This window comes from Scyliorhinus torazame, chromosome 22, assembly GCF_047496885.1.
Source record: "Scyliorhinus torazame isolate Kashiwa2021f chromosome 22, sScyTor2.1, whole genome shotgun sequence".
NCBI lineage: Eukaryota > Metazoa > Chordata > Chondrichthyes > Carcharhiniformes > Scyliorhinidae > Scyliorhinus > Scyliorhinus torazame.
This window is the reverse complement of record NC_092728.1, coordinates 112,034,635-112,060,768: the sequence shown is the minus strand read 5'-3', so window position 1 is coordinate 112,060,768 and position 26,134 is coordinate 112,034,635. Positions and strand designations below refer to the sequence as shown.

General features: G+C 57.6%; 1 protein-coding gene across 1 annotated transcript in view; it reads right to left on the bottom strand.

The window, feature by feature from the left end:
- LOC140398876 (guanine nucleotide exchange factor VAV2-like) overlaps positions 1–26,134 on the bottom strand; it is a 400,989-nt gene that overhangs the window by 153,755 nt on the left and 221,100 nt on the right. The window contains 2 exon segments of the mRNA XM_072487820.1: positions 1,264–1,362; positions 17,917–17,931. Of these exon segments, the coding sequence (XP_072343921.1) occupies positions 1,264–1,362; positions 17,917–17,931 (114 nt within the window).

Here is a 26,134-nt window from a genome sequence, read left to right as displayed (position 1 = left end):
CACTGTCAGAGGGTCAGTACTGAGGGAGTGCCGCACTGTCAGAGCGTCAGTACTGAGGGAGTGCTGCAATGTCAGAGGGTCAGTACTGAGGGAGTGCTGCACTGTCAGAGGGTCAGTACTGAGGGAGTGCCGCACTGTCAGAGGGTCAGTACTGAGGGAGTGCCGCACTGTCAGAGCGTCAGTACTGAGGGAGTGCTGCAATGTCAGAGGGTCAGTACTGAGGGAGTGCTGCACTGTCAGGGGGTCAGTACTGAGGGAGTGCCGCACTGTCAGAGAGTCAGTACTGAGGGAGTGCCGCACTGTCAGAGGGTCAGTACTGAGGGACTGCCGCACTGTCAGAGGGTCAGTGCTGAGGGAGTGCTGCACTGTCAGAGGGTCAGTACTGAGGGAGTGCCGCACTGTCAGAGGGTCAGTACTGAGGGAGTGCTGCACTGTCAGAGGGTCAGTACTGAGGGAGTGCTGCACTGTCAGAGGGTCAGTACTGAGGGAGCGCCGCACTGTCAGAGGGTCAGTACTGAGGGAGTGCCGCACTGTCAGAGGGTCAGTACTGAGGGAATGCCGCACTGTCAGAGGATCAGTACTGAGGGAGTGCTGCACTGTCAGAGGGTCAGTACTGAGGGAGTGCCGCACTGTCAGAGGGTCAGTACTGAGGGAGTGCTGCACTGTCAGAGGGTCAGTACTGAGGGAGTGCTGCACTGTCAGAGGGTCAGTACTGAGGGAGTGCTGCACTGTCAGAGGGTCGGTACTGAGGGAGTGCTACACTGTCAGAGGGTCAGTACTGAGGGAGTGCCGCACTGTCAGAGGGTCAGTACTGAGGGAGTGCCGCACTGTCAGAGGGTCAGTACTGAGGGAGCGCCGCACTGTCAGAGGGTCAGTACTGAGGGAGTGCTGCACTGTCAGCGGGTCAGTACTGAGGGAGTGCTGCACTGTCAGAGGGTCGGTACTGAGGGAGTGCCGCACTGTCAGAGGGTCAGTACCGAGGGAGTGCTGCACTGTCAGAGAGTCAGTACTGAGGGAGTGCTGCACTGTCAGAGGGTCAGTACTGAGGGAGTGCTGCACTGTCAGAGGGTCAGTACTGAGGGAGTGCTGCACTGTCAGAGGGTCAGTACTGAGGGAGTGCTGCACTGTCGCAGGGTAGGTACTGAGGGAGCTGCACTTTTGGAATTAAATCTGTATTGAGTATATAATGCACGGTTCCCTGTCTGACTCTGCATCCCATTGTGACGGATGTTAGAGTTTGGCTGTGGTAATGAACAGTCTCACCTTCTCAATGTCCTCGAGAGTTTTGTAATACTTGGCTTCTGTTTCCTGGATCTCGAGCAGGCAGCAGTTCCTCTTATCATCCTCGGTCATTCCCAACTTCTGTTAAAGACACAGAGACCACAGCATCATTGACCATGTGTGAGCGCGGGGGTGCGGGGGAAAGGGTGAGGTGCAGAGCGGAGTGGAGTTATGTCAAGAGGCAATGGCCCCTTGTAGATCGAATAGGAGGGCTGGGGGAGGGCTGGGGGAGGGCTGGGGGGTGGATGGGGGAGGCCTGGGGGAGGCCTGGGGGAGGACTGGGGAGGCCTGGGGAGGGCTGGGGGAGGGCTGGGGGAGGCCTGGGGGAGGGCTGGGGGAGGCCTGGGGAGGGCTGGGGGAGGCCTGGGGAGGGCTGGGGGAGGGCTGGGGAGGGCTGGGGGAGGACTGGGGGAGGCCTGGGGGAGGACTGGGGGAGGCCTGGGGAGGGCTGGGGGAGGCCTGGGGGAGGGCTGGGGGAGGCCTGGGGGAGGGCTGGGGGAGGCCTGGGGAGGGCTGGGGGAGGGCTGGGGGAGGCCTGGGGAGGGCTGGGGGAGGCCTGGGGAGTGCTGGGGGAGGGCTGGGGAGGGCTGGTGGAGTGCTGGGGGAGGGCTGGGGGAGGGCTGGGGAGGCCTGGGGAGGGCTGGGGGAGGGCTGGGGGAGGCCTGGGGATGGCCTGGTGGAGGCCTGGGGGAGGGCTGGGGGAGGCCTGGGGAGGCCTGGGGAGGGCTGGGGGAGGGCTAGGGGATGTCTGGGGGAGGCCTGGGGGAGGGCTGGGGGAGGCCTGGGGAGGGCTGGGGGAGGGCTGGGGAGGGCTGGTGGAGGGCTGGGGGTGGCCTGGGGGAGGGCTGGGGGAGGCCTGGGGGAGGGCTGGGGGAGGCCTGGGGGAGGGCTGGGGGAGGGCTGGGGGAGGCCTGGGGAGGGCTGGGGGAGGCTTAGGGGAGGGCTGGGGGAGGCCTGGGGGAGGGCTGGGGAGGGCTGGGGAGGCCTGGGGGAGGGCTGGGGAGGCCTGGGGGAGGGCTGGGGGAGGGCTGGGAGAGGGCTGGGGAGGCCTGGGAGAGGGCTGGGGAGGCCTGGGAGAGGGCTGGGGAGGCCTGGGGGAGGGCTGGGGGAGGGCTAGGGGATGTCTGGGGGAGGCCTGGGGGAGGGCTGGGGGAGGGCTGGGGGAGGGCTGGGAGAGGGCTGGGGGTGGCCTGGGGAGGGCTGGGGGAGGGCTAGGGGATGTCTGGGGGAGGGCTGAGGGAGGGCTGGGGGGTGGATGGGGGAGGGCTGGGGGAGGGCTGGGGAGGGCTGGGGGAGGCCTGGGGGAGGGCTGGGGGAGGGCTGGGGGAGGCCTGGGGGAGGCCTGGGGGAGGGCTGGGGAGGGCTGGGGGAGGCCTGGGGGAGGGCTGGGGGAGGCCTGGGCTCTTCCCCATCTCCGAGGACTGGAGAACAGCTAATTTTCCTCTGTTTAAGAAGGGTAGCAAGGATAATCCAGGTAATTACAGGCCGGTGAGCCTTACTTCAGTGGTAAGGAAATTATTGGAGAGGATTCTTCGAGACAGGATTTACTCACATTTGGAAATAAGTGGAATATTAGTGATAGGCAGCATGGTTTTGTGAAGGGGAGGTCGTGTCTCACTAACTTGATAGAGTTTTTCGAGGAGGTCACTAAGATGATTGATGCAGGTAGGGCAGTGGATGTTGTCTATATGGACTTCAGTGAGGCCTTTGACAAGGTCCCTCATGGTAGACTAGTACAAAAGGTGAAGTCACACGGGATCAGGGGTGAGCTGGCAAGGTGGATACAGAACTGGCTAGGTCATAGAAGGCAAAGAGTAGCAATGGAAGGATGCTTTTCTGAATGGAGGGCTGTGACTAGCGGTGTTACGCAGGGTTCAGTGCTGGGACCTTCGCTGTTTGTAAAATATTTAAAGGATTTGACGAAAAATGTAACAGGTCTGATTAGTAAGTTTGCGGGCGACACAAAGGTTGGTGGAATTGCGGATAGCGATGAGGACTGCCAGAGGATACAGTAGGATTTAGATTGTTTGGAGACTTGGGCGGAGAGATGGCAGATGGAGTTTAATCCGGACAAATGTGAGGTAATGCATTTTGGAAGGTCTAATGCAGGTGAATGGTAAAACCCTCAAGAGTATTGACAAGAGAGATCTAGGTGTACAGGTCCACAGGTCACTGAAAGGGGCAACACAGGTGGAGAAGGTCGTCAAGAAGGCATACGGCATGCTTGCTTTCATTGGCCTGGGCATTGAATATAAAAATTGGCAAGTCATGTTGCAGCTGTAGAACCGTAGGCCACACTTGAAGTATAGTGTTCAATTCTGGTCGCCACACTACCAGAAGGATGTGGAGGCTTTAGAGAGGGTGCAGAAGAGATTTACCAGGATGTTGCCTGGTATGGAGGGCATAAGCTATGAGGAAAGGTTGAATAAATTTGGTTTGTTCTCACTGGAATGACGGAGGTTGAGGGGCGACCAGATAGAGGTCTACAAAATTATGAGGGGCATAGACAGAGTGGATAGTCAGAGGCTTTTCCCCAGGGTAGAGGGGTCCATTACTAGGGGGCATAGGTTTAAGGTGCGAGGGGCAAGGTTTAGAGTAGATGTACGAGGCAAGTTTTTTTACACAGAGGGTAGTGGGTGCCTGGAACTCGCTACCGGAGGAGGTGGTGGAAGCAGGGACAATAGTGACATTTAAGGTGCATCTTGACAAATACATGAATAGGATGGGAATAGAGGGATACGGACCCCGGAAGTGTAGAAGATTGTAGTTTAGACGGGCAGCATGGTCGGCACGGGCTTGGAGGGCCGAAGGGCCTATGCTGTACTTTTCTTTGTTCTTTGAGTGTCCAGAGGCTGACGGTCACTCAGGACAGTGTCCAGGGAGAGTTCCGGGTGCGGTGATAGAACATAGAACATTGAACAATACAGCACAGTACAGGCCCTTCGGCCCACGATGTTGCACCGAAACAAAAGCCATCTAACCTACACTATGCCATTATCATCCATATGTTTATCCAATAAACTTTTAAATGCCCTCAATGTTGGCGAGTTCACTACTGTAGCAGGTAGGACATTCCACGGCCTCACTACTCTTTGCGTAAAGAACCTACCTCTGACCTCTGTCCTATATCTATTACCCCTCAGTTTAAAGTTATGTCCCCTCGTGCCAGCCATTTCCATCCGCGGGAGAAGGCTCTCACTGTCCACCCTATCTAACCCCCTGATCATTTTGTATGCCTCTATTAAGTCTCCTCTTAACCTTCTTCTCTCCAACGAAAACAACCTCAAGTCCATCAGCCTTTCCTCATAAGATTTTCCCTCCATACCAGGCAACATCCTGGTAAATCTCCTCTGCACCCGCTCCAAAGCCTCCACGTCCTTCCTATAATGCGGTGACCAGAACTGTACGCAATACTCCAAATGCGGCCGTACCAGAGTTCTGTACAGCTGCAACATGACCTCCCGACTCCGGAACTCAATCCCTCTACCAATAAAGGCCAACACTCCATAGGCCTTCTTCACAACCCTATCAACCTGGGTGGCAACTTTCAGGGATCTATGTACATGGACACCTAGATCCCTCTGCTCATCCACACTTTCAAGAACTTTACCATTAGCCAAATATTCCGCATTCCTGTTATTCCTTCCGAAGTGAATCACCTCACACTTCTCTACATTAAACTCCATTTGCCACCTCTCAGCCCAGCTCTGCAGCTTATCTATATCCCTCTGTAACCTGCTACATCCTTCCACACTATCGACAACACCACAGACTTTAGTATCGTCTGCAAATTTACTCACCCACCCTTCTGCGCCTTCCTCTAGGTCATTGATAAAAATGACAAACAGCAACGGCCCCAGAACAGATCCTTGTGGTACTCCACTTGTGACTGTACTCCATTCTGAACATTTCCCATCAACCACCACCCTCTGTCTTCTTTCAGCTAGCCAATTTCTGATCCACATCTCTAAATCACCCTCAATCCCCAGCCTCCGTATTTTCTGCAATAGCCTACCGTGGGGAACCTTATCAAACGCTTTGCTGAAATCCATATACACCACATCAACTGCTCTACCCTCATCTACCTGTTCAGTCACCTTCTCAAAGAACTCAATAAGGTTTGTGAGGCATGACCTACCCTTCACAAAGCCATGCTGACTATCCCTGATCATATTATTCCTATCTAGATGATTATAAATCTTGTCTCTTATAATCCCCTCCAAGATTTTCCCCACTACAGACGTGAGGCTCACCGGTCTATAGTTGCCGGGGTTGTCTCTGCTCCCCTTTTTGAACAAAGGGACCACATTTGCTGTCCTCCAGTCCTCTGGCACTATTCCTGTAGCGAATGATGACATAAAAATCAAAGCCAAAGGTCCAGCAATCTCTTCCCTGGCCTCCCAGAGAATCCTAGGATAAATCCCATCAGGTCCCGGGGACTTATCTATTTTCAGCCTGTCCAGAATTGCCAACACCTCTTCCCTACGATGACCAGCTAAGTCGCACGTTTCGGCAGCTCCCGTTGGAACGGACTTTTGGGCTCTTGATAAGAGCTCCAACGGCAATTTTAAACGGCCAAAATCACTGTGCGGTGAAATAGAAGGGAATCCCCCCGGATACTGATGGACAAAGGAGGGGATAGCGGCCGGATTGCAGTGGATCCTTCGGAGCAGCGGCAAGGAAGGGAAGCTCGAAGCAAGATGGCGTCGGAAGGTGGCCGTTCGATACGGGGCCCGGAGCAACAAGAGTTCCTGCGGCGCTGTGTGGAAGAGTTGAAGAAGGAGGTGTTGGCCCCGATGCTACAGGTGATTGAAGGGCTAAAGGAGGCGCAGAGGACCCAGGAGCTGGAGCTTCGGGCTGCGGAGAATGAGGATGAAATTCAGGGCCTGGTGGTGAAGACAGAGACGCACGAGGCGCAGCACAAGAGGTGTGTGGAGAGGTTGGAAACCCTGGAGAATAATTCGAGGAGGAAGAATCTAAGAGTCTTAGGTCTTCCCGAGGACGCAGAGGGGGCGGACGTCGGGGCATATGTGAGCACGATGCTTCACACGCTAATGGGATCGGAGGCCCCGATGGGCCCTTTGGAGGTGGAGGGAGCTTATCGAGTTATGGTGCGAAGACCAAGGGCAGGAGAAATACCTCGAGCCGTAGTGGTGAGATTTCACTGCTATAATGACAGAGAGATGGTCCTAAGATGGGCGAAGAAAACTCGGAGCTGCCAGTGGGAGAACGCGGTGATCCGCGTATACCAGGATTGGAGTGCGGAGGTGGCGGGAAGGAGGGCGAGTTTCAATCGGGCTAAGGCGGTGCTTCACAAAAAGGTGAAATTTGGAATGCTGCAACCGGCGAGACTGTGGGTCACACACCAAGGGAAGCACCACTACTTTGAGACGGCAGAAGAGGCGTGGACATTCATAGTGGACGAGGAACTGGAATAGTCTGGCGAGAGAAAGAGCTTCTGGGACAAAGTGGTGGGGTGACTATGTGGGACGAGGAAAGGGGGGGGGGATGATTTTTCAATTGTTAACTCTTTAATCCTGTAAATTTTCTCTCTTCCCCTCGTTTGGGGGGGGGGGGGGGGGGGGGGGAGTATGAGGAACTGTGGGCACCGGTGGGTAGGAAAGCGGGGCTGAGTGGGAAACGCGGGCCTCGTTCCCGTGCTATGGTAATTATGGCGGGAACAGGGACGCAGGAAGGTGGGGGCCTCGCACAGTGAGAGCCGAGGGCAAACGGGGAAGCCGAGGTCAGCCAGAGTTCGCTGACTTCTGGGAGCAACATGGGGGGTGTAATTACGCTAGCGGGGGATCTAGCGGAGGGGGATCTAGCGGAGGGGGGGGGGGGAGCTAACTGGGTTGCTGCTGCTAAGGGGAAGGGGGAGCTGTTATGGGGCGGGGTGGTCGAGGCGGGAGGGCACCGTCGGGGGGATATACGGGTACGTGGGAACCGGGTGAGGAGCTGGGTTAAAAAAGGGGATGGCTAGTCGACAAGTGGGGGGGGTAAAGAGCCCCCCAACCCGGCTGATCACGTGGAACGTGAGAGGGCTGAACGGGCCGATTAAAGGGGCACGGGTACTCGCACACCTAAAGAAATTAAAGGCAGATGTGGTTATGTTGCAGGAGACGCATCTGAAACTGATAGACCAGGTCAGACTACGTAAAGGATGGGTGGGACAGGTCTTTCATTCGGGTTTAGATGCGAAGAATAGGGGGGTGGCTATTTTAGTGGGGAAACGGGTACTGTTTGAGGCAAAGACCATAGTGGCGGACAGTGGGGGTAGATACGTGATGGTGAGTGGCAGATTGCAAGGGGAGGCGGTGGTTCTGGTGAACGTATACGCCCCAAACTGGGATGATGCAAACTTCATGAGGCGTATGTTGGGGCGTATCCCGGACCTGGAAGCGGGAAAGCTGGTAATGGGGGGAGATTTCAATACAGTGCTTGATCCAGGGCTGGACCGGTCGAGGTCCAGGACCGGGAGGAGGCCGGCAGCGGCCAAGGTGCTTAAGGACTTCATGGAGCAGACGGGAGGAGTAGACCCCTGGAGATTTATCAGACCTAGGAGTAAGGAGTTCTCATTTTTCTCCCATGTTCACAAGGTATATTCACGGATAGACTTTTTTGTCCTGGGAAGGGCACTGATTCCGAAGGTGACAGGGACGGAGTACACGGCCATAGCCATCTCGGACCACGCTCCACACTGGGTAGATCTGGAGGTAGGAGAGGAAAAGGAACAGCACCCACTCTGGAAAATGGATATGGGCCTGTTGGCGGATGAGGGGATATGTCTAAGGGTGAGGAGGTGTATCGAAAGGTACTTGGAGTTTAATGACAATGGAGAGGTTCAGGTGGGAGTGGTCTGGGAGGCGTTGAAGTCGGTGGTCAGAGGGGAACTGATATCCATAAGGGCACATAAAGGGAAGCAAGAGAGTAAAGAAAGGGAGCGATTGCTGAGAGAACCTCTGAGGGTGGACAGGCAATATGCAGAGGCACCGGAGGAGGGACTGTACAGGGAAAGACAAAGGTTACATGTGGAATTTGACCTGCTGACCACGGGTAAGGCAGAGGCACAGTGGAGGAGGGCACAGGGAGTGCAGTATGAGTATGGAGAGAAGGCGAGTCGGTTACTGGCCCAACAATTGAGGAAGAGGGGAGCGGCGAGGGAGATAGGTGGGGTGAGGGATGAGGAGGGAGAGGTGGAACGGGGAGCGGAGAGAGTGAATGGGGTGTTTAAGACATCTATGAGAGGTTGTATAAGGCTCAGCCCCCGGAAGGGAAGGAGGGAATGATGCATTTCCTGGATCAGCTGGAATTCCCGAAGGTGGAGGAGCAGGAGAGGGCGGGACTGGGAGCACAGATTGATGTAGAGGAGGTGGTAAAGGGGATTGGGAGCATGCAGGCAGGGAAGGCCCCGGGACCGGATGGGTTCCCGGTGGAATTTTATAGGAAATATATAGACCTACTGGCCCCGCTTTTGACGAGAACCTTTAATGAGGCCAGGGAAAGGGGGAAGTTGCCCCCGACTATGTCGGAGGCGACAATATCGTTACTTTTGAAGAAGGATAAAGACCCGCTGCAGTGTGGGTCCTACAGGCCCATTTCCCTTTTAAATGTAGATGCTAAGCTCCTGGCCAAGGTGATGGCGACGAGGATAGAGGATTGTGTCCCAGGGGTGGTCCATGAGGATAAAACTGGGTTCGTTAAGGGGAGACAGCTGAACACGAACATACGGAGGCTGCTAGGGGTGATGATGATGCCCCCACCAGAGGGGGAGGCGGAGATAGTGGTGGCGATGGATGCCGAGAAAGCATTTGACAGGGTGGAGTGGGACTACCTGTGGGAAGTGTTGAGGAGATTTGGTTTTGGTGAAGGTTTCATTGGATGGATACAGCCGCTATGTAGGGCCCCGGTGGCAAGTGTGATCACGAACAGGCAGAGGTCTGACTACTTCCGTCTTTACAGAGGGACGAGGCAGGGGTGTCCCCTGTCTCCGTTACTGTTTGCATTGGTAATTGAGCCCCTGGCCATAGCACTGAGGGGCTCCAGGAAGTGGAGGGGAGTACTCAGGGGAGGAGAAGAACACCGGGTATCATTGTATGCAGATGATTTACTGCTGTATGTTGCGGACCCAGTGGAGGGGATTCCTGAGATAATGCAGACGCTCGGGGAGTTTGGGGAATTCTCGGGGTACAAATTGAACATGGGGAAGAGTGAATTGTTTGTGGTACATCCGGGGTAGCAGAGCAGGGGAATAGAGGATTTACCGCTGAGGAGGGTAACAAGGGATTTCCGGTACTTGGGGATCCAGATAGCCAGGAGTTGGGGAACCTTACATAGGCTTAATTTAACACGATTGGTGGAACAGATGGAGGAGGATTTTAAGAGATGGGACATGGTGCCCCTGTCACTGGTGGGTAGGGTGCAGGCGGTTAAAATGGTGGTTCTCCCGAGATTCCTCTTTGTGTTTCAGTGCCTCCCGGTGATGGTCATGAAGGCTTTTTTCAAGAAGATCGAGAAAAGCGTTATGAGTTTTGTGTGGGCTGGGAAGACCCCGAGAGTGAGGAGGGGGTTCTTGCAGCGTAGCAGGGAGAGGGGGGGACTGGCACTATCGAGCTTAAGTGAGTACTATTGGGCCGCCAATATTTCAATGGTGTGTAAGTGGATGGGAGAAGGGGAGGGAGCGGCGTGGAAGAGATTGGAGAGGGCGTCCTGCAGGGGGACTAGCCTACAAGCACTGGTGACGGCACCGCTGCCGTTCTCCCCGAAGAAATACACCACAAGCCCGGTGGTGGTGGCAACACTGAAAATTTGGGGGCAGTGGAGACGGCATAGGGGAAGGACGGGAGCCTCGGTGCGGTCCCCGATTAGAAATAATCATAGGTTTGTCCCGGGGAGAATAGATGGGGGATTTGGAGCATGGCAAAGAGCTGGGATTGTGCAACTGAGGGATCTGTTCCTGGACGGGACGCTTGCGAGTCTGGGAGCGCTGACGGAAAAATATGGGTTGCCCCAAGGGAATGCATTTCGGAATATGCAACTGAGGGCTTTTGCGAGGCAACAGGTGAGGGAATTCCCGCAGCTCCCGACGCAGGAGATTCAAGATAGAGTGATCTCAGGGACATGGGTGGGGGATGGTAGGGTGTTAGATATATACAGGGAAATGAGAGACGAGGGGGAGAACATGGTGGATGAGCTGAAGGGAAAATGGGAGGAAGAGCTGGGGGAAGAGATTGAAGAGGGGCTGTGGGCAGATACCCTACGTAGGGTAAGCTCTTCGTCCTCGTGCGCCAGGCTTAGCCTGATACAGTTTAAGGTTTTGCACAGGGCACATATGACCGGAGCAAGGCTCAGTAAATTTTTCAGGGTAGAGGATAGGTGTGGGAGATGCTCGAGAAGCCCAGCAAACCACATCCACATGTTTTAGAACATAGAACATAGAACGATACAGCGCAGTACAGGCCCTTTGGCCCACGACGTTGCACCGAAACAAAAGCCATCTAACCTACACTATGCCATTATCATCCATATGTTTATCCAATAAACTTTTAAATGCCCTCAATGTTGGCGAGTTCACTACTGTAGCAGGTAGGGCATTCCACGGCCTCACCACTCTTTGCGTAAAGAACCTACCTCTGACCTCTGTCCTATATCTATTACCCCTCAGTTTAAAGTTATGTCCCCTCGTGCCAGCCATTTCCATCCGCGGGAGAAGGCTCTCACTGTCCACCCTATCTAACCCCCTGATCATTTTGTATGCCTCTATTAAGTCTCCTCTTAACCTTCTTCTCTCCAACGAAAACAACCTCAAGTCCATCAGCCTTTCCTCATAAGATTTTCCCTCCATACCAGGCAACATCCTGGTAAATCTCCTCTGCACCCGCTCCAAAGCCTCCACGTCCTTCCTATAATGCGGTGACCAGAACTGTACGCAATACTCCAAATGCGGCCGTACCAGAGTTCTGTACAGCTGCAACATGGCCTCCTGACTCCGGAACTCAATCCCTCTACCAATAAAGGCCAACACTCCATAGGCCTTCTTCACAACCCTATCAACCTGGGTGGCAACTTTCAGGGATCTATGTCATGCCCGGCACTGCAGGGGTTCTGGGTGGGGGTGGCGAAGGTGCTTTCAAAGGTGGTGGGGGTCCGGGTCGAGCCAGGCTGGGGGCTGGCTATATTCGGGGTTGCAGAAGAGCCGGGAGTGCAGGAGGCGAGAGAGACTGATGTTTTGGCCTTTGCGTCCCTAGTAGCCCGGCGCAGGATATTGTTAATGTGAAAGGAAGCCAAACCCCCGGGTGTGGAGACCTGGATAAACGACATGGCAGGGTTTATAAAACTGGAACGGATAAAGTTTGTACTAAGGGGTTTGGCTCAGGGGTTCACCAGGCGGTGGCAACCGTTCATTAACTACCTCGCAGAACGATAAAGGAAATGGGAAGGTAACAGCAGCAACCCAGGGGGGGCGGGGGGGGGGGGGGGGGGGGGGAGGGCTCAGTTGGGTCCTCAGGGATGTTTTTGTAAAGATATTGGTACTTGGTTATGTATATTGAATTGCTGATTTTATTATTTGGGAGAGCTATTATTTTTGTTATGGCAGTTGCCATTTAGTTTATATATTATTTATTTATTTGTTAAAATACGGTCACGGTTATTTATATTGCTTTATTGTTGTAAAAAGGGGAAAAACCTTTGTACTGTTTTGTATGGCCGAAAAAGTTGAATAAAATATATATATTTTTTAAAAAAGGACAGTGTCCAGGGGTTGACGGTCACTCAGGACAGTGTCCAGGGACTGACCGTCACTCAGGACAGTGTCCAGGGGCTGACAGTCACTCAGGACAGTGTCCAGGGGCTGGCGGTCACTCAGGACAGTGTCCAGGGGCTGACGGTCACTCAGGACAGTGTCCAGGGGCTGACGGTCACTCAGGACAGTGTCCAGGGGCTGGCGGTCACTCTGGACAGTGTCCAGGGGCTGACGGTCACTCAGGACAGTGTCCAGGGGCTGACCGTCACTCAGGACAGTGTCCAGGGGCTGACGGTCACTCAGGACAGTGTCCAGGGGCTGGCGGTCACTCAGGACAGTGTCCAGGGGCTGGCGGTCACTCAGGACAGTGTCCAGGGGCTGGCGGTCACTCAGGACAGTGTCCAGGGGCTGACCGTCACTCAGGACAGTGTCCAGGGGCTGACGGTCACTCAGGACAGTGTCCAGGGGCTGACGGTCACTCAGGACAGTGTCCAGGGGCTGGCGGTCACTCAGGACAGTGTCCAGGGGCTGGCGGTCACTCAGGACAGTGTCCAGGGGCTGGCGGTCACTCAGGACAGTGTCCAGGGGCTGACCGTCACTCAGGACAGTGTCCAGGGGCTGACGGTCACTCAGGACAGTGTCCAGGGGCTGACGGTCACTCAGGACAGTGTCCAGGGGCTGGCGATCACAACATTTCAGAGATACAGTCCAAACACCAAATTTAAAATAAACCATTGAAGATCATCGAGCCGTGAATGTGCCAGCAATTATGACATGAGCAGGGGTACAGGTGTGTGGGCAGGTGTGGGTGGGTGCAGGCGGGTGAGGGCGGGCGAGGGATTGTGAGGGAGTGTGAAGGAGGGGTGAGGGAGGGAGAGGGAGGAAGGGTGAGGAAGTTGAGGGAGGGTGAGGGAGGGTGAATAAGGGTGGGTGAAGGGGGTGAGGGAGGGTGAGGGGGTGGGGGTGAGGGACAGTGAGGGTGGGTGAGGGAGGGTGAGGGGGTGAAGGGGGGTGAGGGGGTGAAGGGGGGTGAGGGGGTGAAGGGGGGTGAGGGGGTGAAGGGGGGTGAGGGTGGGTGAGGGAAGGTGAGGGGGTGAGTGAGGGTGAGGGTGGGTAAGAGGGTTGAGGGAGGGTGAGGGACAGTGAGGGTGGGTGAGGGGGGTAGGAGGTGAGGGTGGGTGAGGGTGCGTGAGGGTGGATGGGGGTGAGGCGGAGGGTGGATGTGGAGGTGATGGGGTGAGGGTGAGTGACGGTGGGTGAGGGAGGGTGAGGGGGTGAGAGTGTGTGAGGGAGGGAGAGTGAGGGTGGGTGAGGGGGGTGAGGGAGGGGGTGAGGGTGGGTGAGAGGGGTGAGGGTGGGTGAGGGGGTGAAGGTGGGTGAGGGAGGGTGATGGTGGGTGAGGGGGTGAGGGAGGGGGGAGAGTGAGGGTGAGGGGGTAGAGGGAGGGTGAGGGGATGAGGGTGGGTGAGGGGGGGTGAGGGGGTGAGGGAGGATGAGGGGGCTGAGGGTGGGAGGGTGGGGGAGGGGGTGAGGGGAGTGAAGGTGGATGAGGGGGGTGAGGGGGGGTGAGGGTGGGTGAGTGGGGTGAGGGAGGGGTGAGGGTGGGTGAGAGGGGTGAGGGTGGGGGAGGGGGTGAGGGTGGGTGAGGGAGGGTGAGGGGGGACTGAGGGGGGAGGGGGTGAGGGAGGGTGAGGTAGGGTGAGGATGGGTGAGAGAGGGTGAGGGGGTGAGGGTGGGTGAAGGTGGGTGAGGGAGGGTGAAGGGGGTGAGGGTGGGCGAGGGTGGGTGAGGGTGGGTGAGGGAGGGTGAGGGGGTGAGGGAGGGTGAGGGGGTGAGGGAGGGTGAGGGAGGGTGAGGGGGTGAGGGAGGGGGGTGAGGGAGGGTGAGAGAGGGTGAGGTGGGTGAGGGAGGGGGGTGAGGGAGAGTGAGGGAGGGTGAGGTGGGTGAGGTGGGTGAGGGGGGTGAGGGTGGATGAGGGAGGGTGAGGGGGGTGAGGGAGGGTGGTGAGGGAGGGTGAGGGGGGTGAGGGAGGGGGGTGAGGGAGGGTGAGGTTGGTGAGGTGGGTGAGGGGGGTGAGGGTGGGCGAGGGTGGGTGAGGGAGGGTGAGGGGGTGAGGGAGGGTGAGGGGGGAGTGAGGGGGGTGAGGGAGGGGGTGAGGGTGGACGGGGGTGAGGGAGGGGGTGAGGGTGGACGAGGGTGATGGAGGGGGTGAGGGTGGACGAGGGTGGGCGAGGGAGGGTGAGGGTGGATGAGGTGGGTGAGGGTGGGTGAGGGAGGGTGAAGGGGGTGAGGGGGGTTAGGGAGGGGGGTGAGGGGGGTTAGGGAGGGGGTGAGGGTGGGCGAGGGTGGGTGAGGGAGGGTGAGGGGGTGAGGGAGGGGGTGAGGGAGGGGGTGAGGTAGGGAGGGTGGATGAGGGAGGGTGAGGGGGGGGTGAGGGAGGGTGTGGGGGTGAGGGTGGGTGAGGTGGGTGAGGGTGGGTGAGGTGGGTGAGGGTGGGCGAGGGAGGGTGAGGGTAGATGAGGTGGGTGAGGGTGGGTGACGGAGGGTGAAGGGGGTGAGGGGGGTGAGGGTGGGCGGGGGTGGGTGAGGAAGGGTGAGGGGGTGAGGGAGGTGAGGGGGTTGAGGGAGGGTGAGGGGGTGAGGGAGGGTGAGGGGGGAGTGAGGGGGGTGTGGGTGGACGAGGGTGGGCGAGGGAGTGTGAAGGTGGATGAGGGTGGGCGAGGGTGGGTGAGGGAGGGTGAGGGGGTGAGGGTAGGTGAGGGGGGAGTGAGAGGGGTGAGGGAGGGGGTGAGGGTGGATGAGGGTGGGTGAGGGAGGGTGAGGGTGGATGAGGTGGGTGGGTGAGGGAGGGTGAGGGAGGGTGAAGGGGGTGAGGGGGGTGAAGGAGGGGGTGAGGGTGGGCGAGGGAGGGTGAAGGGGGTGAGGGTGGGGGTGAGGGTGGGGGAGGGTGAGCGAGGGAGGGTGAGGTGGGTGAGGGTGGGTGAGGTGGGTGAGGGAGGGTGAGGGAGGGGGTGAGGGAGGGAGGGTGGATGAGTGAGGGTGAGGGGGGTGAGGGAGGGGGTGAGGGTGGATGAGGGTGGGTGAGGGAGGGTGAGGGTGGATGAAGTGGGTGAGGGTGGGTGATGGAGGGTGAGGGAGGGTGAGGGAGGGTGAAGGGGGTGAGGGGGGGTGAGGGTGGGGGGTGAGGGTGGGGGAGGGTGCGCGAGGGAGGGTGAGGTGGGTGAGGGGGGTGAGGGAGGGGGTGAGGGAGGGAGGGTGGATGAGTGAGGGTGAGGGGGGTGAGGGAGGGTGAGGGGGTGAGGGAGGGTGAGGGGGTGAGGGTGTGTGAGGGTGGGTGAGGTGGGTGAAGGAGGGTGAGGGAGGGTGAGGGGGGTGAGGGGGGTGATGTGGGTGAGGTATGGTGAGGGGGTGAGGGAGGGGGTGAGGGTGGGCGAGGGTGGGCGAGGGAGTGTGAGGGTAGGTGAGGGTGGGTGAGGGAGGGGGGAGGGGGAGGGGCGTGAGGGTGGGCGAGGGTGGGTGAGGGAGGGTGAGGGATGGTGTGGGGGTGAGGGGGTGAGGGAGGGTGAGGTGGGTGAGGGAGGGGGTGAGGGTGGGTGTGGGGGGGTGAGGGAGGGGGTGAGGGAGGGGGTGAGGGAGGGGGTGAGGGAGGGGGGTGAAGGAGGGTGAGGTGGGTGAGGGTGGGCGAGGGAGGGTGAGGGTAGATGAGGTGGGTGAGGGTGGGTGAGGGAGGGTGAGGGGGGTGAGGGTGGGTGAGGGGGGTTAGGGTGGGCAAGGGTAGGTGAGGGAGGGTGAGGGGGGAATGAGGGGGTTGAGGGAGGGGGTGAGGAGGGTGAGGGAGGGCGTGAGGGAGGGTGAGGTGGGTGAGGGAGGGTGAGGGGGTGAGGGAGGGTGAGGGGGGTGAGGGAGGGTGGATGAGGGGGGTGAGGGGGGTGAAGGGGTGAGGGTGGGTGAGGTGGGTGAGGGAGGGTGAGGGGGTGAGGGAGGGGGTGAGGGAGTGAGGGTGGATGAGGGAGGGGTGATGTGGGTGAGGGAGGGTGAGGGGGGTGAGGGAGGGGGTGAGGGTGGGCGAGGGAGGGTGAGGGTAGATGAGGTGGGTGAGGGAGGGTGAAGGGGGTGAGGGGGTGAGGGTGGGCGAGGGGGTGAGGGAGGGTGAGGGTGGGTGAGGGTGGGGGAGGGTGGGTGAGGGTGGGGAGGGTGGGTGAGGGAGCGGGGTGAGGGGAGTGAGGGTGGGTGAAGGGGCTGTGGGAGGGGATGAGGGAGGGTGAGGGGGTGAGGGTGGGTGAGGGTGGGTGAGGGAGGGTGAGGTGGGTGAGGGAGGGGGTGAGGGAGGGGGTGAGGGAGGGGGGTGAGGGAGGGTGAGGTGGGTGAGGTGGGTGAGGGTGGGTGAGGGTGGGTGAGGGTGGGTGAGGGTGGGTGAGGGTGGGTGAGGGAGTGTGAGGGGGTGAGGGAGTGTGAGGGGGTGAGGGAGGGTGAGGGGGTGAGGGAGGGTGAGGTGAGTGAGGGTGGGTGAGGGGCGTGAGGGGGTTGAGGGTCGATGAGGGAGGGTGAGAGGGGTGAGGGAGGGGGGTGAGGGTTGGTGAGGTGGATGAGGGTGAGGTGGGTGAGGGAGGTGATGGTGGGTGAGGGTGGGCGAGTGTGGGTGAGGGAGGGTGAGGGGGTGAGGGAGGGTGAGGGGAGAGTGAGGGGGTGAGGGAGGGGGTGAGGGTGGGCGAGGGAGGGTGAGGGGGGTGAGGGGGGTGAGGGAGGTGAGGGGGGTGAGGGGGTGAGGGGGGTGAGGGGGGTGAGGGTGGGTGAGGGTGGGTGAGGGAGGGTGAGGTGGGTGAGGGAGGGGGTGAGGGAGGGGGTGAGGGAGGGGGGTGAGGGAGGGTGAGGTGGGTGAGGTGGGTGAGGGTGGGTGAGGGTGGGTGAGGGTGGGTGAGGGTGGGTGAGGGTGGGTGAGGGAGTGTGAGGGGGTGAGGGAGTGTGAGGGGGTGAGGGAGGGTGAGGGGGTGAGGGAGGGTGAGGTGAGTGAGGGTGGGTGAGGGGCGTGAGGGGGTTGAGGGTCGATGAGGGAGGGTGAGAGGGGTGAGGGAGGGGGGTGAGGGTTGGTGAGGTGGATGAGGGTGAGGTGGGTGAGGGAGGTGATGGTGGGTGAGGGTGGGCGAGTGTGGGTGAGGGAGGGTGAGGGGGTGAGGGAGGGTGAGGGGAGAGTGAGGGGGTGAGGGAGGGGGTGAGGGTGGGCGAGGGAGGGTGAGGGGGGTGAGGGTGGGGGAGGGGGGTGAGGGTGGGTGAGGGGGGTGAGGGGGCGAGGGGGGTGAGGGTGGGGGAGGGGGGTGAGGGTGGGTGAGGGGGGTGAGGGGGCGAGGGGGGTGAGGGTGGGCGAGGGGGGTGAGGGTGGGTGAGGGGGGTGAGGGTGGGCGAGGGGGTGAGGGTGGGGGAGGGTGGGTGAGGGGGTGAGGGTGGGCGAGGGGGGTGAGGGTGGGCGAGGGTGGGTGAGGGGGGTGAGGGTGGGTGAGGGGGGTGAGGGTGGGCGAGGGTGGGTGAGGGGGGTGAGGGTGGGTGAGGGGGGTGAGGGTGGGTGAGGGTGGGTGAGGGGGGTGAGGGTGGGTGAGGGGGGTGAGGGTGGGCGAGGGGGTGAGGGTGGGGGAGGGTGGGTGAGGGGGGTGAGGGTGGGTGAGGGGGGTGAGGGTGGGTGAGGGGGGTGAGGGTGGGCGAGGGGGTGAGGGTGGGGGAGGGTGGGTGAGGGGGTGAGGGTGGGCGAGGGGGGTGAGGGTGGGCGAGGGGGGGGAGGGTGGGTGAGGGGGTGAGGGTGGGTGAGGGGGGTGAGGGTGGGCGAGGGGGGTGAGGGTGGGTGAGGGGGGTGAGGGTGGGTGAGGGGGGTGAGGGTGGGTGAGGGGGGGGATTGTGTGCCTTACCTGGATGTATCGAATCTGCAGCATCAGAAACATAAAGAGCTTCAGTGAGTGAGGAGCAGCAACAGAATCTAACGCAGTCCGACAATCTCACACCCCACACACTGTCTGCACACCCAACACCCACCACGCCCAACACGCCCAACACACCCACTTCACACATTCGGAACAATTTAACCTGCATTAGAAATTCTTCTCAATCCTCAATTAAGGGAGCAAACACAAAATGTATTCTTTCACAGGGAGTGGGTCCAGGAGCTGCCGAGCGTTTCTTGCCCATCCGAAGGTGGAGGGGTGCTGCCGTCTTGAACCGCAGCAGTCCACTCCCTCAGTACTGACCCCCTGGCAGGGCAGCACTGAACCAGTAGGTACACCCACCGTGCTGTTAGAGAGGGAGTTCCAGTGTTTCACTTCACAGACGACAAGAAGGGAGAGAACAAAAAAAAAAGGACCAGGAAAGAGAAGAGAGGAGAGCGGAGGGAGGGCACAGAATATGGAGCAGTCAGTGGAGAGAAGGACGGGCAGGGGGAGGGGCAGGTAGGGGGGAGAGAGGGGGGCAGGCACAGGGAGAGAGGGGGCAGGCACGGGGAGAGGGGGCAGGCATGGGGAGGGGGGCAGGCACGGGGAGAGGGGGCAGGCACGGGGAAGAGAGGGGCAGGCACGGGGAAGAGAGGGGCAGGCACGGGGGAGAGAGGGGCAGGCACGGGGGAGAGAGGGGCAGGCACGGGGGAGAGAGGGGCAGGCACGGGGGAGAGAGGGGCAGGCACGGGGGAGAGAGGGGCAGGCACGGGGGAGAGAGAGGCAGGCACGGGGAGAGAGGGGCACGCACGGGGGAGAGAGGGGCAGGCACGGGGGAGAGAGGGGCAGGCACGGGGGAGAGAGGGGCAGGCACGGGGAGAGGGAGCAGGCACGGGGGAAGAGGGGGGCAGGCAGTGGAGAGAGGAGCTGGCAGTGTCATAATATACACCAGTATATCATGGTGCAGACATACACTGATGGGCACACAGTGGGACCAATCAACAGACACAACACTGCAGCCAATCACCAGTGAGAGCACACTCACTATAAAGACAGGGAGCATCAGAGTTCCCGCTCATTCGAGCTGCAGCTAGCTAGGAGCATAGAGCTCACAACCTGCAACACAGACATTCACCATGTGCTGAGTGCATCAACTGGTTACGACAAGGTAAAGGTCTTTAGTTAAAGCTGGTATCGTATTTACCCACAGTTCAAGTATGTTTAAATAGTTAACCTTTTAATAAAATAGTGTTGCACTACTTTAAGTGTTGGTGACCTGTATGTGATCCAGAACACCCAACACATCATGATACCAGGAGTGGTGGGATATTAGCACGTCTTAGACCTACCTGCAAGTGATCTGCCTTCCGCCAGCATTCCGTCATTCGGCAACATGGACACCATCAGCCCGCCGCCGCCGCTCCGCATCGCCGGCAACCTCGGGGCCAACTGGAAGATTTTCAAACAGCGCTTCCAGATCTTCCTCGAAGCCACGGACAGGGAGGGTGCCTCGGAAAGATTGCTCTGCTCCTCTCCACGGCCGGGGACCATGCCATCCACATTTTCAACTCTCTCACCTTTGCAGATGACGAAGACAAGACGAAGTTCAAGACGGTCCTCCACAAGTTTGACAGTCACTGCAGCGTCGAGGTGAATGAAAGTTTTGAACGCTACGTGTTCCAGCAGCGTTTGCAGGGTAAGGACGAACCTTTCCAATCCTTTCTTACGCACCTCCGCATCCTTGCGCAATCTTGCAGCTACGGGCTCACCTCCGACTCCATGATACGCGACCAGATCGTTTTCGGTGTTCAGTCGGACCCCCTACGTCAGCAGCTCCTCAAAGTAAAGCAGCTCACACTAGCGACCGCCATCGAGACCTGTGTCCTGCATGAAACCTGCATGAAAATGCCACCAGTCGGTACTCCCATATACAAGCGGCTGAAACGGCACGGCAAGGTCCCCACGAGGCGGAACGGGTCCAAGTGATTGAGCACCTCCAGGGCCTCAGCCTGGATGAGGGCGGCCATTTTGCGCGCTTTTCGCGGACTCCCACGCTTGTACGCACCAAACGAGGGGACGGCGACGTGGAGGAACGTAATGCGCAGGTGCGCACCACGCAGGACCGCACCGCACATGTGCGGTGGCGCAGTGAACGTGCTGACGTCACGACGTGCGGCAACTGTGGCTCCGCCCATTTAAAGCGGCAATGCCCCGCAAAATCTCGACAATGCCTACGATGTGGAAGACTTGGCCACTATGCTGCCTGCTGTCGAGCAGCTCAGCCTTCCAATTCATATCGCTTCAGCCAGCCTCGCAGGAATGTTCGGGCAATTCAACCCACGGTCACCGAGTCCGATTCCGACCACCCGCACAGCAGTGACACCGAGCGCCTTTTCGAGTCGGTGTTGTAACGAAAAACAGGCTGTCCCTGAAGCAAAGACACCAGCCGCTGTCGGTATACAGCATCGATCCAGACGATGAGTGGTGTGCCACCCTGACGGTCAACCGGTCCCAAATACGATTCCGCCTGGACACTGGTGCCTCCGCCAATCTCATGGCATGGTCTGCTTTCCAAAGCCTTCGTGTCAAACCAGCCATCCTTCCATCAGCCTGCCAGCTATTGGACCACAATGGCAACATCATTCCTGCTACCGGCTCATGCCAACTCGAAGTGACGCACAAGTCACGAAAAACCATCCTTCCTTTCGAGATCGTGGGCTCCTCGAAAGGACTCTCTGCTTGGCACACAGGCGTGCAAATTGCTAAACCTCATTCAAAGAGTTCACTCTCTCTCTCCTGATGACACGTCTGCCTTCCAGGATGCCTCAAGCAGCAGCTGCAGGACCTCCAAGACCAAGGAGGATCTCCAGAGTTACGGAACAAACCGACTGGGTCAGTTCCATGGTGTGCGTAAAGAAGCCTTCCGGCGGACTTCCGGGTGCGGCGATGACCAGCTGAGTCGCACGTTTCGGCAGCTCCCGGTGAAACGGACTTTTGGGCTCTTGATAGGAGCCCCAACGGCAATTTTGACGGCTAAAAACACTGTGCGGTAAACCAGAAGGGAATCCCCCCTGGATACGGATGGAAAAAGGAGGAGAGAGTGGCCAGATTGCAGTGGATCCTTTAGAACAGCGGCAAGGAAGGCAAGCAAAAACCAAGATGGCGTCGGAAGGTGGCAGTTTAACATGGGGCCCTGAACAACAAGAGTTCTTGAAATGCTGTGTGGAAGAGCTCAAAAAGGAAATGAAGAAAGAGCTGTTGGCCCCGATACTACAGGCGATCGAAGGGCTAAAGGAGGAACAAAAGACACAGGAGCGGGAGCTTCGGGTCGTGAAGGCAAAGGCAGCCGAGAATGAGGACGACATACAGGGCCTGGTGGTGAAGACGGAGACGCATGAGGCACATCAGAAACGATGTGTGGAAAGGTTGGAGGCACTGGAGAACAACGCAAGGAGGAACAACCTGAGGATTCTTGGTCTTCCTGAAGGTGCGGAGGGAGCGGACGTCGGGGCATATGTGAGCACGATGCTGCACTCGTTAATGGGAGCGGGCTTGGTTCCCGCGCTATGATAATCATGGCGGGAATAGAGAAGCAGGAAGGAGGGGGCGTCGCACGGTGCGAGCCGAGGTCACGGGGGGAAGCCGAGGTCGGCCAGAGTTTGCTGACTTCTGGGAGCAACATGGGGGGAGTAATTACGCTAGCGGGGGATCTAGCGGGGGGGGTGGGAGGGGGGAATTACTGGGTTGCTGCTGCTGGGGAGAGGGGGGAGCTGGTATGGGAGGTGATGGGCAGGGGGGCACCGCCTGGGGGAGATACAGCTGCGTGGGAACCGGGTGAGGAGCTGGAAAAAGGGGATGGCTAATCGACAAGGGGGGGGGGGGTAGGAAGCCCCCCAACCCGGCTGATCACGTGGAACGTGAGAGGGCTGAACGAGCCGATAAAGAGGGCACGGGTACTCACACACCTTAAGAAACTTAAGGCAGATGTGGTTATGTTACAGGAAACGCACCTGAAACTGATAGACCAGGTTACGCTACGCAAAGGATGGGTGGGGCAGGTGTTCCATTCGGGGCTAGATGCGAAAAACAGGGGGGTGGCTATATTAGTGGGGAAGCGGGTAATGTTCGAGGCAAAGACTATAGTGGCGGATAACGGGGGCAGATACGTGATGGTGAGTGGCAAACTACAGGGGGAGACGGTGGTTTTGGTAAACGTATATGCCCCGAACTGGGATGATGCCAATTTTATGAGGCGGATGCTAGGACGCATTCCGGACCTAGAGACGGGAAAGTTGGTAATGGGGGGAGATTTTAATACGGTGTTGGAACCAGGGCTGGATAGGTCGAAGTCCAGGACTGGAAGGAGGCCGGCAGCAGCCAAGGTACTTAAAGATTTTATGGAGCAGATGGGAGGTGTAGACCCGTGGAGATTTAGCAGACCTAGGAGTAAGGAGTTCTCGTTTTTCTCCTATGTCCATAAAGTCTATTCGCGAATAGACTTTTTTGTGCTGGGAAGGGCGTTGATCCCGAAGGTGAGGGGAACGGAGTATACAGCTATAGCCATTTCGGATCACGCTCCACACTGGGTAGACTTGGAGATAGGGGAGGAAACAGGAGGGCGCCCACCCTGGAGAATGGACATGGGACTAATGGCAGATGAGGGGGTGTGTCTAAGGGTGAGGGGGTGCATTGAAAAGTACTTGGAACTCAATGATAATGGGGAGGTCCAGGTGGGAGTGGTCTGGGAGGCGTTGAAGGCGGTGGTTAGAGGGGAGCTGATATCAATAAGGGCACATAAAGGGAAGCAGGAGAGTAAGGAACGGGAGCGGTTGCTGCAAGAACTTTTGAGGGTGGACAGACAATATGCGGAAGCACCGGAGGAGGGACTGTACAGGGAAAGGCAAAGGCTACATGTAGAATTTGACTTGCTGACTACGGGCACTGCAGAGGCACAATGGAGGAAGGCACAGGGTGTACAGTACGAATATGGGGAGAAGGCGAGCAGGTTGCTGGCACACCAATTGAGGAAAAGGGGAGCAGCGAGGGAAATAGGGGGAGTGAGGGATGAGGAAGGAGAGATGGAGCGGGGAGAGTGAATGGAGTGTTCAAGACATTTTATAAAAAATTATATGAAGCTCAACCCCCGGATGGGAGGGAGAGAATGATGGGCTTCTTGGATCGGCTGGAATTTCCCAAGGTGGAAAAGCAGGAAAGGGTGGGACTGGGAGCACAGATCGAGGTAGAAGAAGTGGTGAAAGGAATTAGGAGCATGCAGGCGAGAAAGGCCCCGGGACCGGATGGATTCCCAGTCGAATTCTATAGAAAATATGTGGACTTGCTCGCCCCGGTATTGACGAGGACCTTTAATGAGGCAAAGGAAAGGGGACAACTGCCCCCGACTATGTCTGAAGCAACGATATTGCTTCTCTTAAAGAAGGAAAAGGACCCGCTACAATGCGGGTCCTATAGACCTATTTCCCTCCTAAATGTAGATGCCAAGATCCTGGCCAAGGTAATGGCAATGAGAATAGAGGAATGTGTCCCGGGGGTGGTCCACGAGGACCAAACTGGGTTTGTGAAGGGAGACAGCTGAACACGAATATACGGAGGCTGTTAGGGGTAATGATGATGGCCCCACCAGAGGGGGAAACGGAGATAGTCGTGGCGATGGATGCCGAGAAAGCATTTGATAGAGTGGAGTGGGATTATTTGTGGGAGGTGTTGAGGAGATTTGGTTTTGGAGAGGGGTATGTTAGATGGGTGCAGCTGTTGTATAGGGCCCCGATGGCGAGCGTGGTCACGAATGGACGGGGATCTGCATATTTTCGGCTCCATATAGGGACAAGGCAGGGATGCCCTCTGTCCCCATTATTGTTTGCACTGGCGATTGAGCCCCTGGCGATAGCGTTGAGGGGTTCCAAGAAGTGGAGGGGAGTACTTAGAGGAGGAGAAGAACACCGGGTATCTTTGTATGCGGACGATTTGCTACTATACGTGGCAGACCCGGCGGAGGGGATGCCAGAAATAATGCGGATACTTGGGGAGTTTGGGGATTTTTCAGGGTATAAATTGAACATGGGGAAAAGTGAGTTGTTTGTGGTGCATCCAGGGGAGCAGAGTAGAGAAATAGAGGACCTACCGTTGAGGAAGGTAACAAGGGACTTTCGTTACCTGGGGATCCAGATAGCCAAGAATTGAGGCACATTGCATTGGTTAAATTTAACGCGGTTGGTGGAACAAATGGAGGAGGATTTCAAGAGATGGGATATGGTATCCCTGTCACTGGCAGGGAGGGTGCAGGCGGTTAAGATGGTGGTCCTCCCGAGATTCCTCTTTGTGTTTCAGTGCCCCCCGGTGGTGATCACGAAGGCTTTTTTTAAAAGGATTGAAAAGAGCATCATGGGTTTTGTGTGGGCCGGGAAGACCCCGAGAGTGAGGAAGGGATTCTTACAGCGTAGCAGGGATAGGGGGGGGCTGGCACTACCGAGCCTAAGTGAGTATTATTGGGCCGCTAATATTTCAATGGTGAGTAAGTGGATGGGAGAGGAGGAGGGAGCGGCGTGGAAGAGATTAGAGAGGGCGTCCTGTAGGGGGACTAGCCTACAGGCTATGGTGACAGCCCCATTGCCGTTCTCACCGAGGAACTACACCACAAGCCCGGTGGTGGTGGCTACACTGAAGATTTGGGGAGAGTGGAGACGGCAAAGGGGAAAGACTGGAGCCTTGGGGGGGTCCCCGATAAGAAACAACCATAGGTTTGCCCCGGGGGGAATGGATGGGGGCTATGGAATGTGGCAAAGAGCAGGAATAACGCAACTGAAAGATCTGTTTGTGGATGGGAAGTTCGCGAGTCTGGGAGCGCTGACCGAGAAATATGGGTTGCCCCAAGGGAATGCATTCAGGTATATGCAACTGAGGGCTTTTGCGAGGCAACCGGTGAGGGAATTCCCGCAGCTCCCGACACAAGAGGTGCAGGACAGAGTGATCTCAAAGACATGGGTGGGGGATGGTAAGGTGTCAGATATATATAGGGAAATGAGGGACGAAGGGGAGACTATGGTAGATGAACTAAAAGGGAAATGGGAAGAAGAGCTGGGGGAGGAGATCGAGGAGGGGCTGTGGGCAGATGCCCTAAGCAGGGTAAACTCGTCGTCCTCGTGTGCCAGGCTAAGCCTGATTCAGTTTAAGGTATTACACAGGGCGCATATGACTGGAGCACGGCTCAGTAAATTTTTTGGGGTGGAGGATAGGTGTGCGAGGTGCTCGAGAAGCCCAGCGAATCATACCCATATGTTTTGGTCATGCTCGGCACTACAGGGGTTTTGGATGGGGGTGACAAAGGTGCTTTCAAAAGTAGTAGGAGTCCGGGTCGAACCAAGCTGGGGGTTGGCTATATTTGGGGTTGCACAAGAGCCGGGAATGCAGGAGGCGAGAGAGGCCGATGTTTTGGCCTTTGCGTCCCTAGTAGCCCGGCGCAGGATATTGATAATGTGGAAAGAAGCCAAGCCCCCGGGGGTGGAGACCTGGATAAATGACATGGCGGGGTTTATAAAGCTAGAGCGGATTAAGTTCGTTCTAAGGGGGTCGGCTCAAGGGTTCACCAGGCGGTGGCAACCATTCGTCGAATACCTCGCAGAAAGATAGATGGAATGGAAAAAAGAAGGCAGCAGCAGCAGCCCAGGATCGGGGGGGGGGGGCGGGGGGAGGAGGAACCAGAAGGACTCTCAGGGTTGTTAATATATACTGTATAATATGTATAGGTCGTTGCTACAGATAATTATATATTGGACTGTTAATTATATTTTTGGAGAGTGTAACTTGTGACAAGGCAGTTGCCAATTAGGGTTAGTTTTCATTTTTGTTATTTATTATTTATTCTTTTTTTTTTTTGTTTATAAAATAGGTCATTGTTATTTGTGTTGTTATAATATTGTGTAAAGGATGCACAATGTACTGTGTTGGTTGACCAAAAATTTTCAATAAAATATTTATTTAAAAAAAAGAAGCGTTCCGGCGAGCTCCGGATCTGCATTGATCCAAAGGATCTGAATCGCAACATAACGAGGGAGCATTACCCAATCCCCAAGCGCGAATAGATCACATGCGAGATGGCTCGGGCCAAACTCTTCACCAAACTTGACGCCTCGAAAGGATTCTGGCAAATTCAACCAGACAGCTCCAACAGGAAACTGTGTACCTTTAA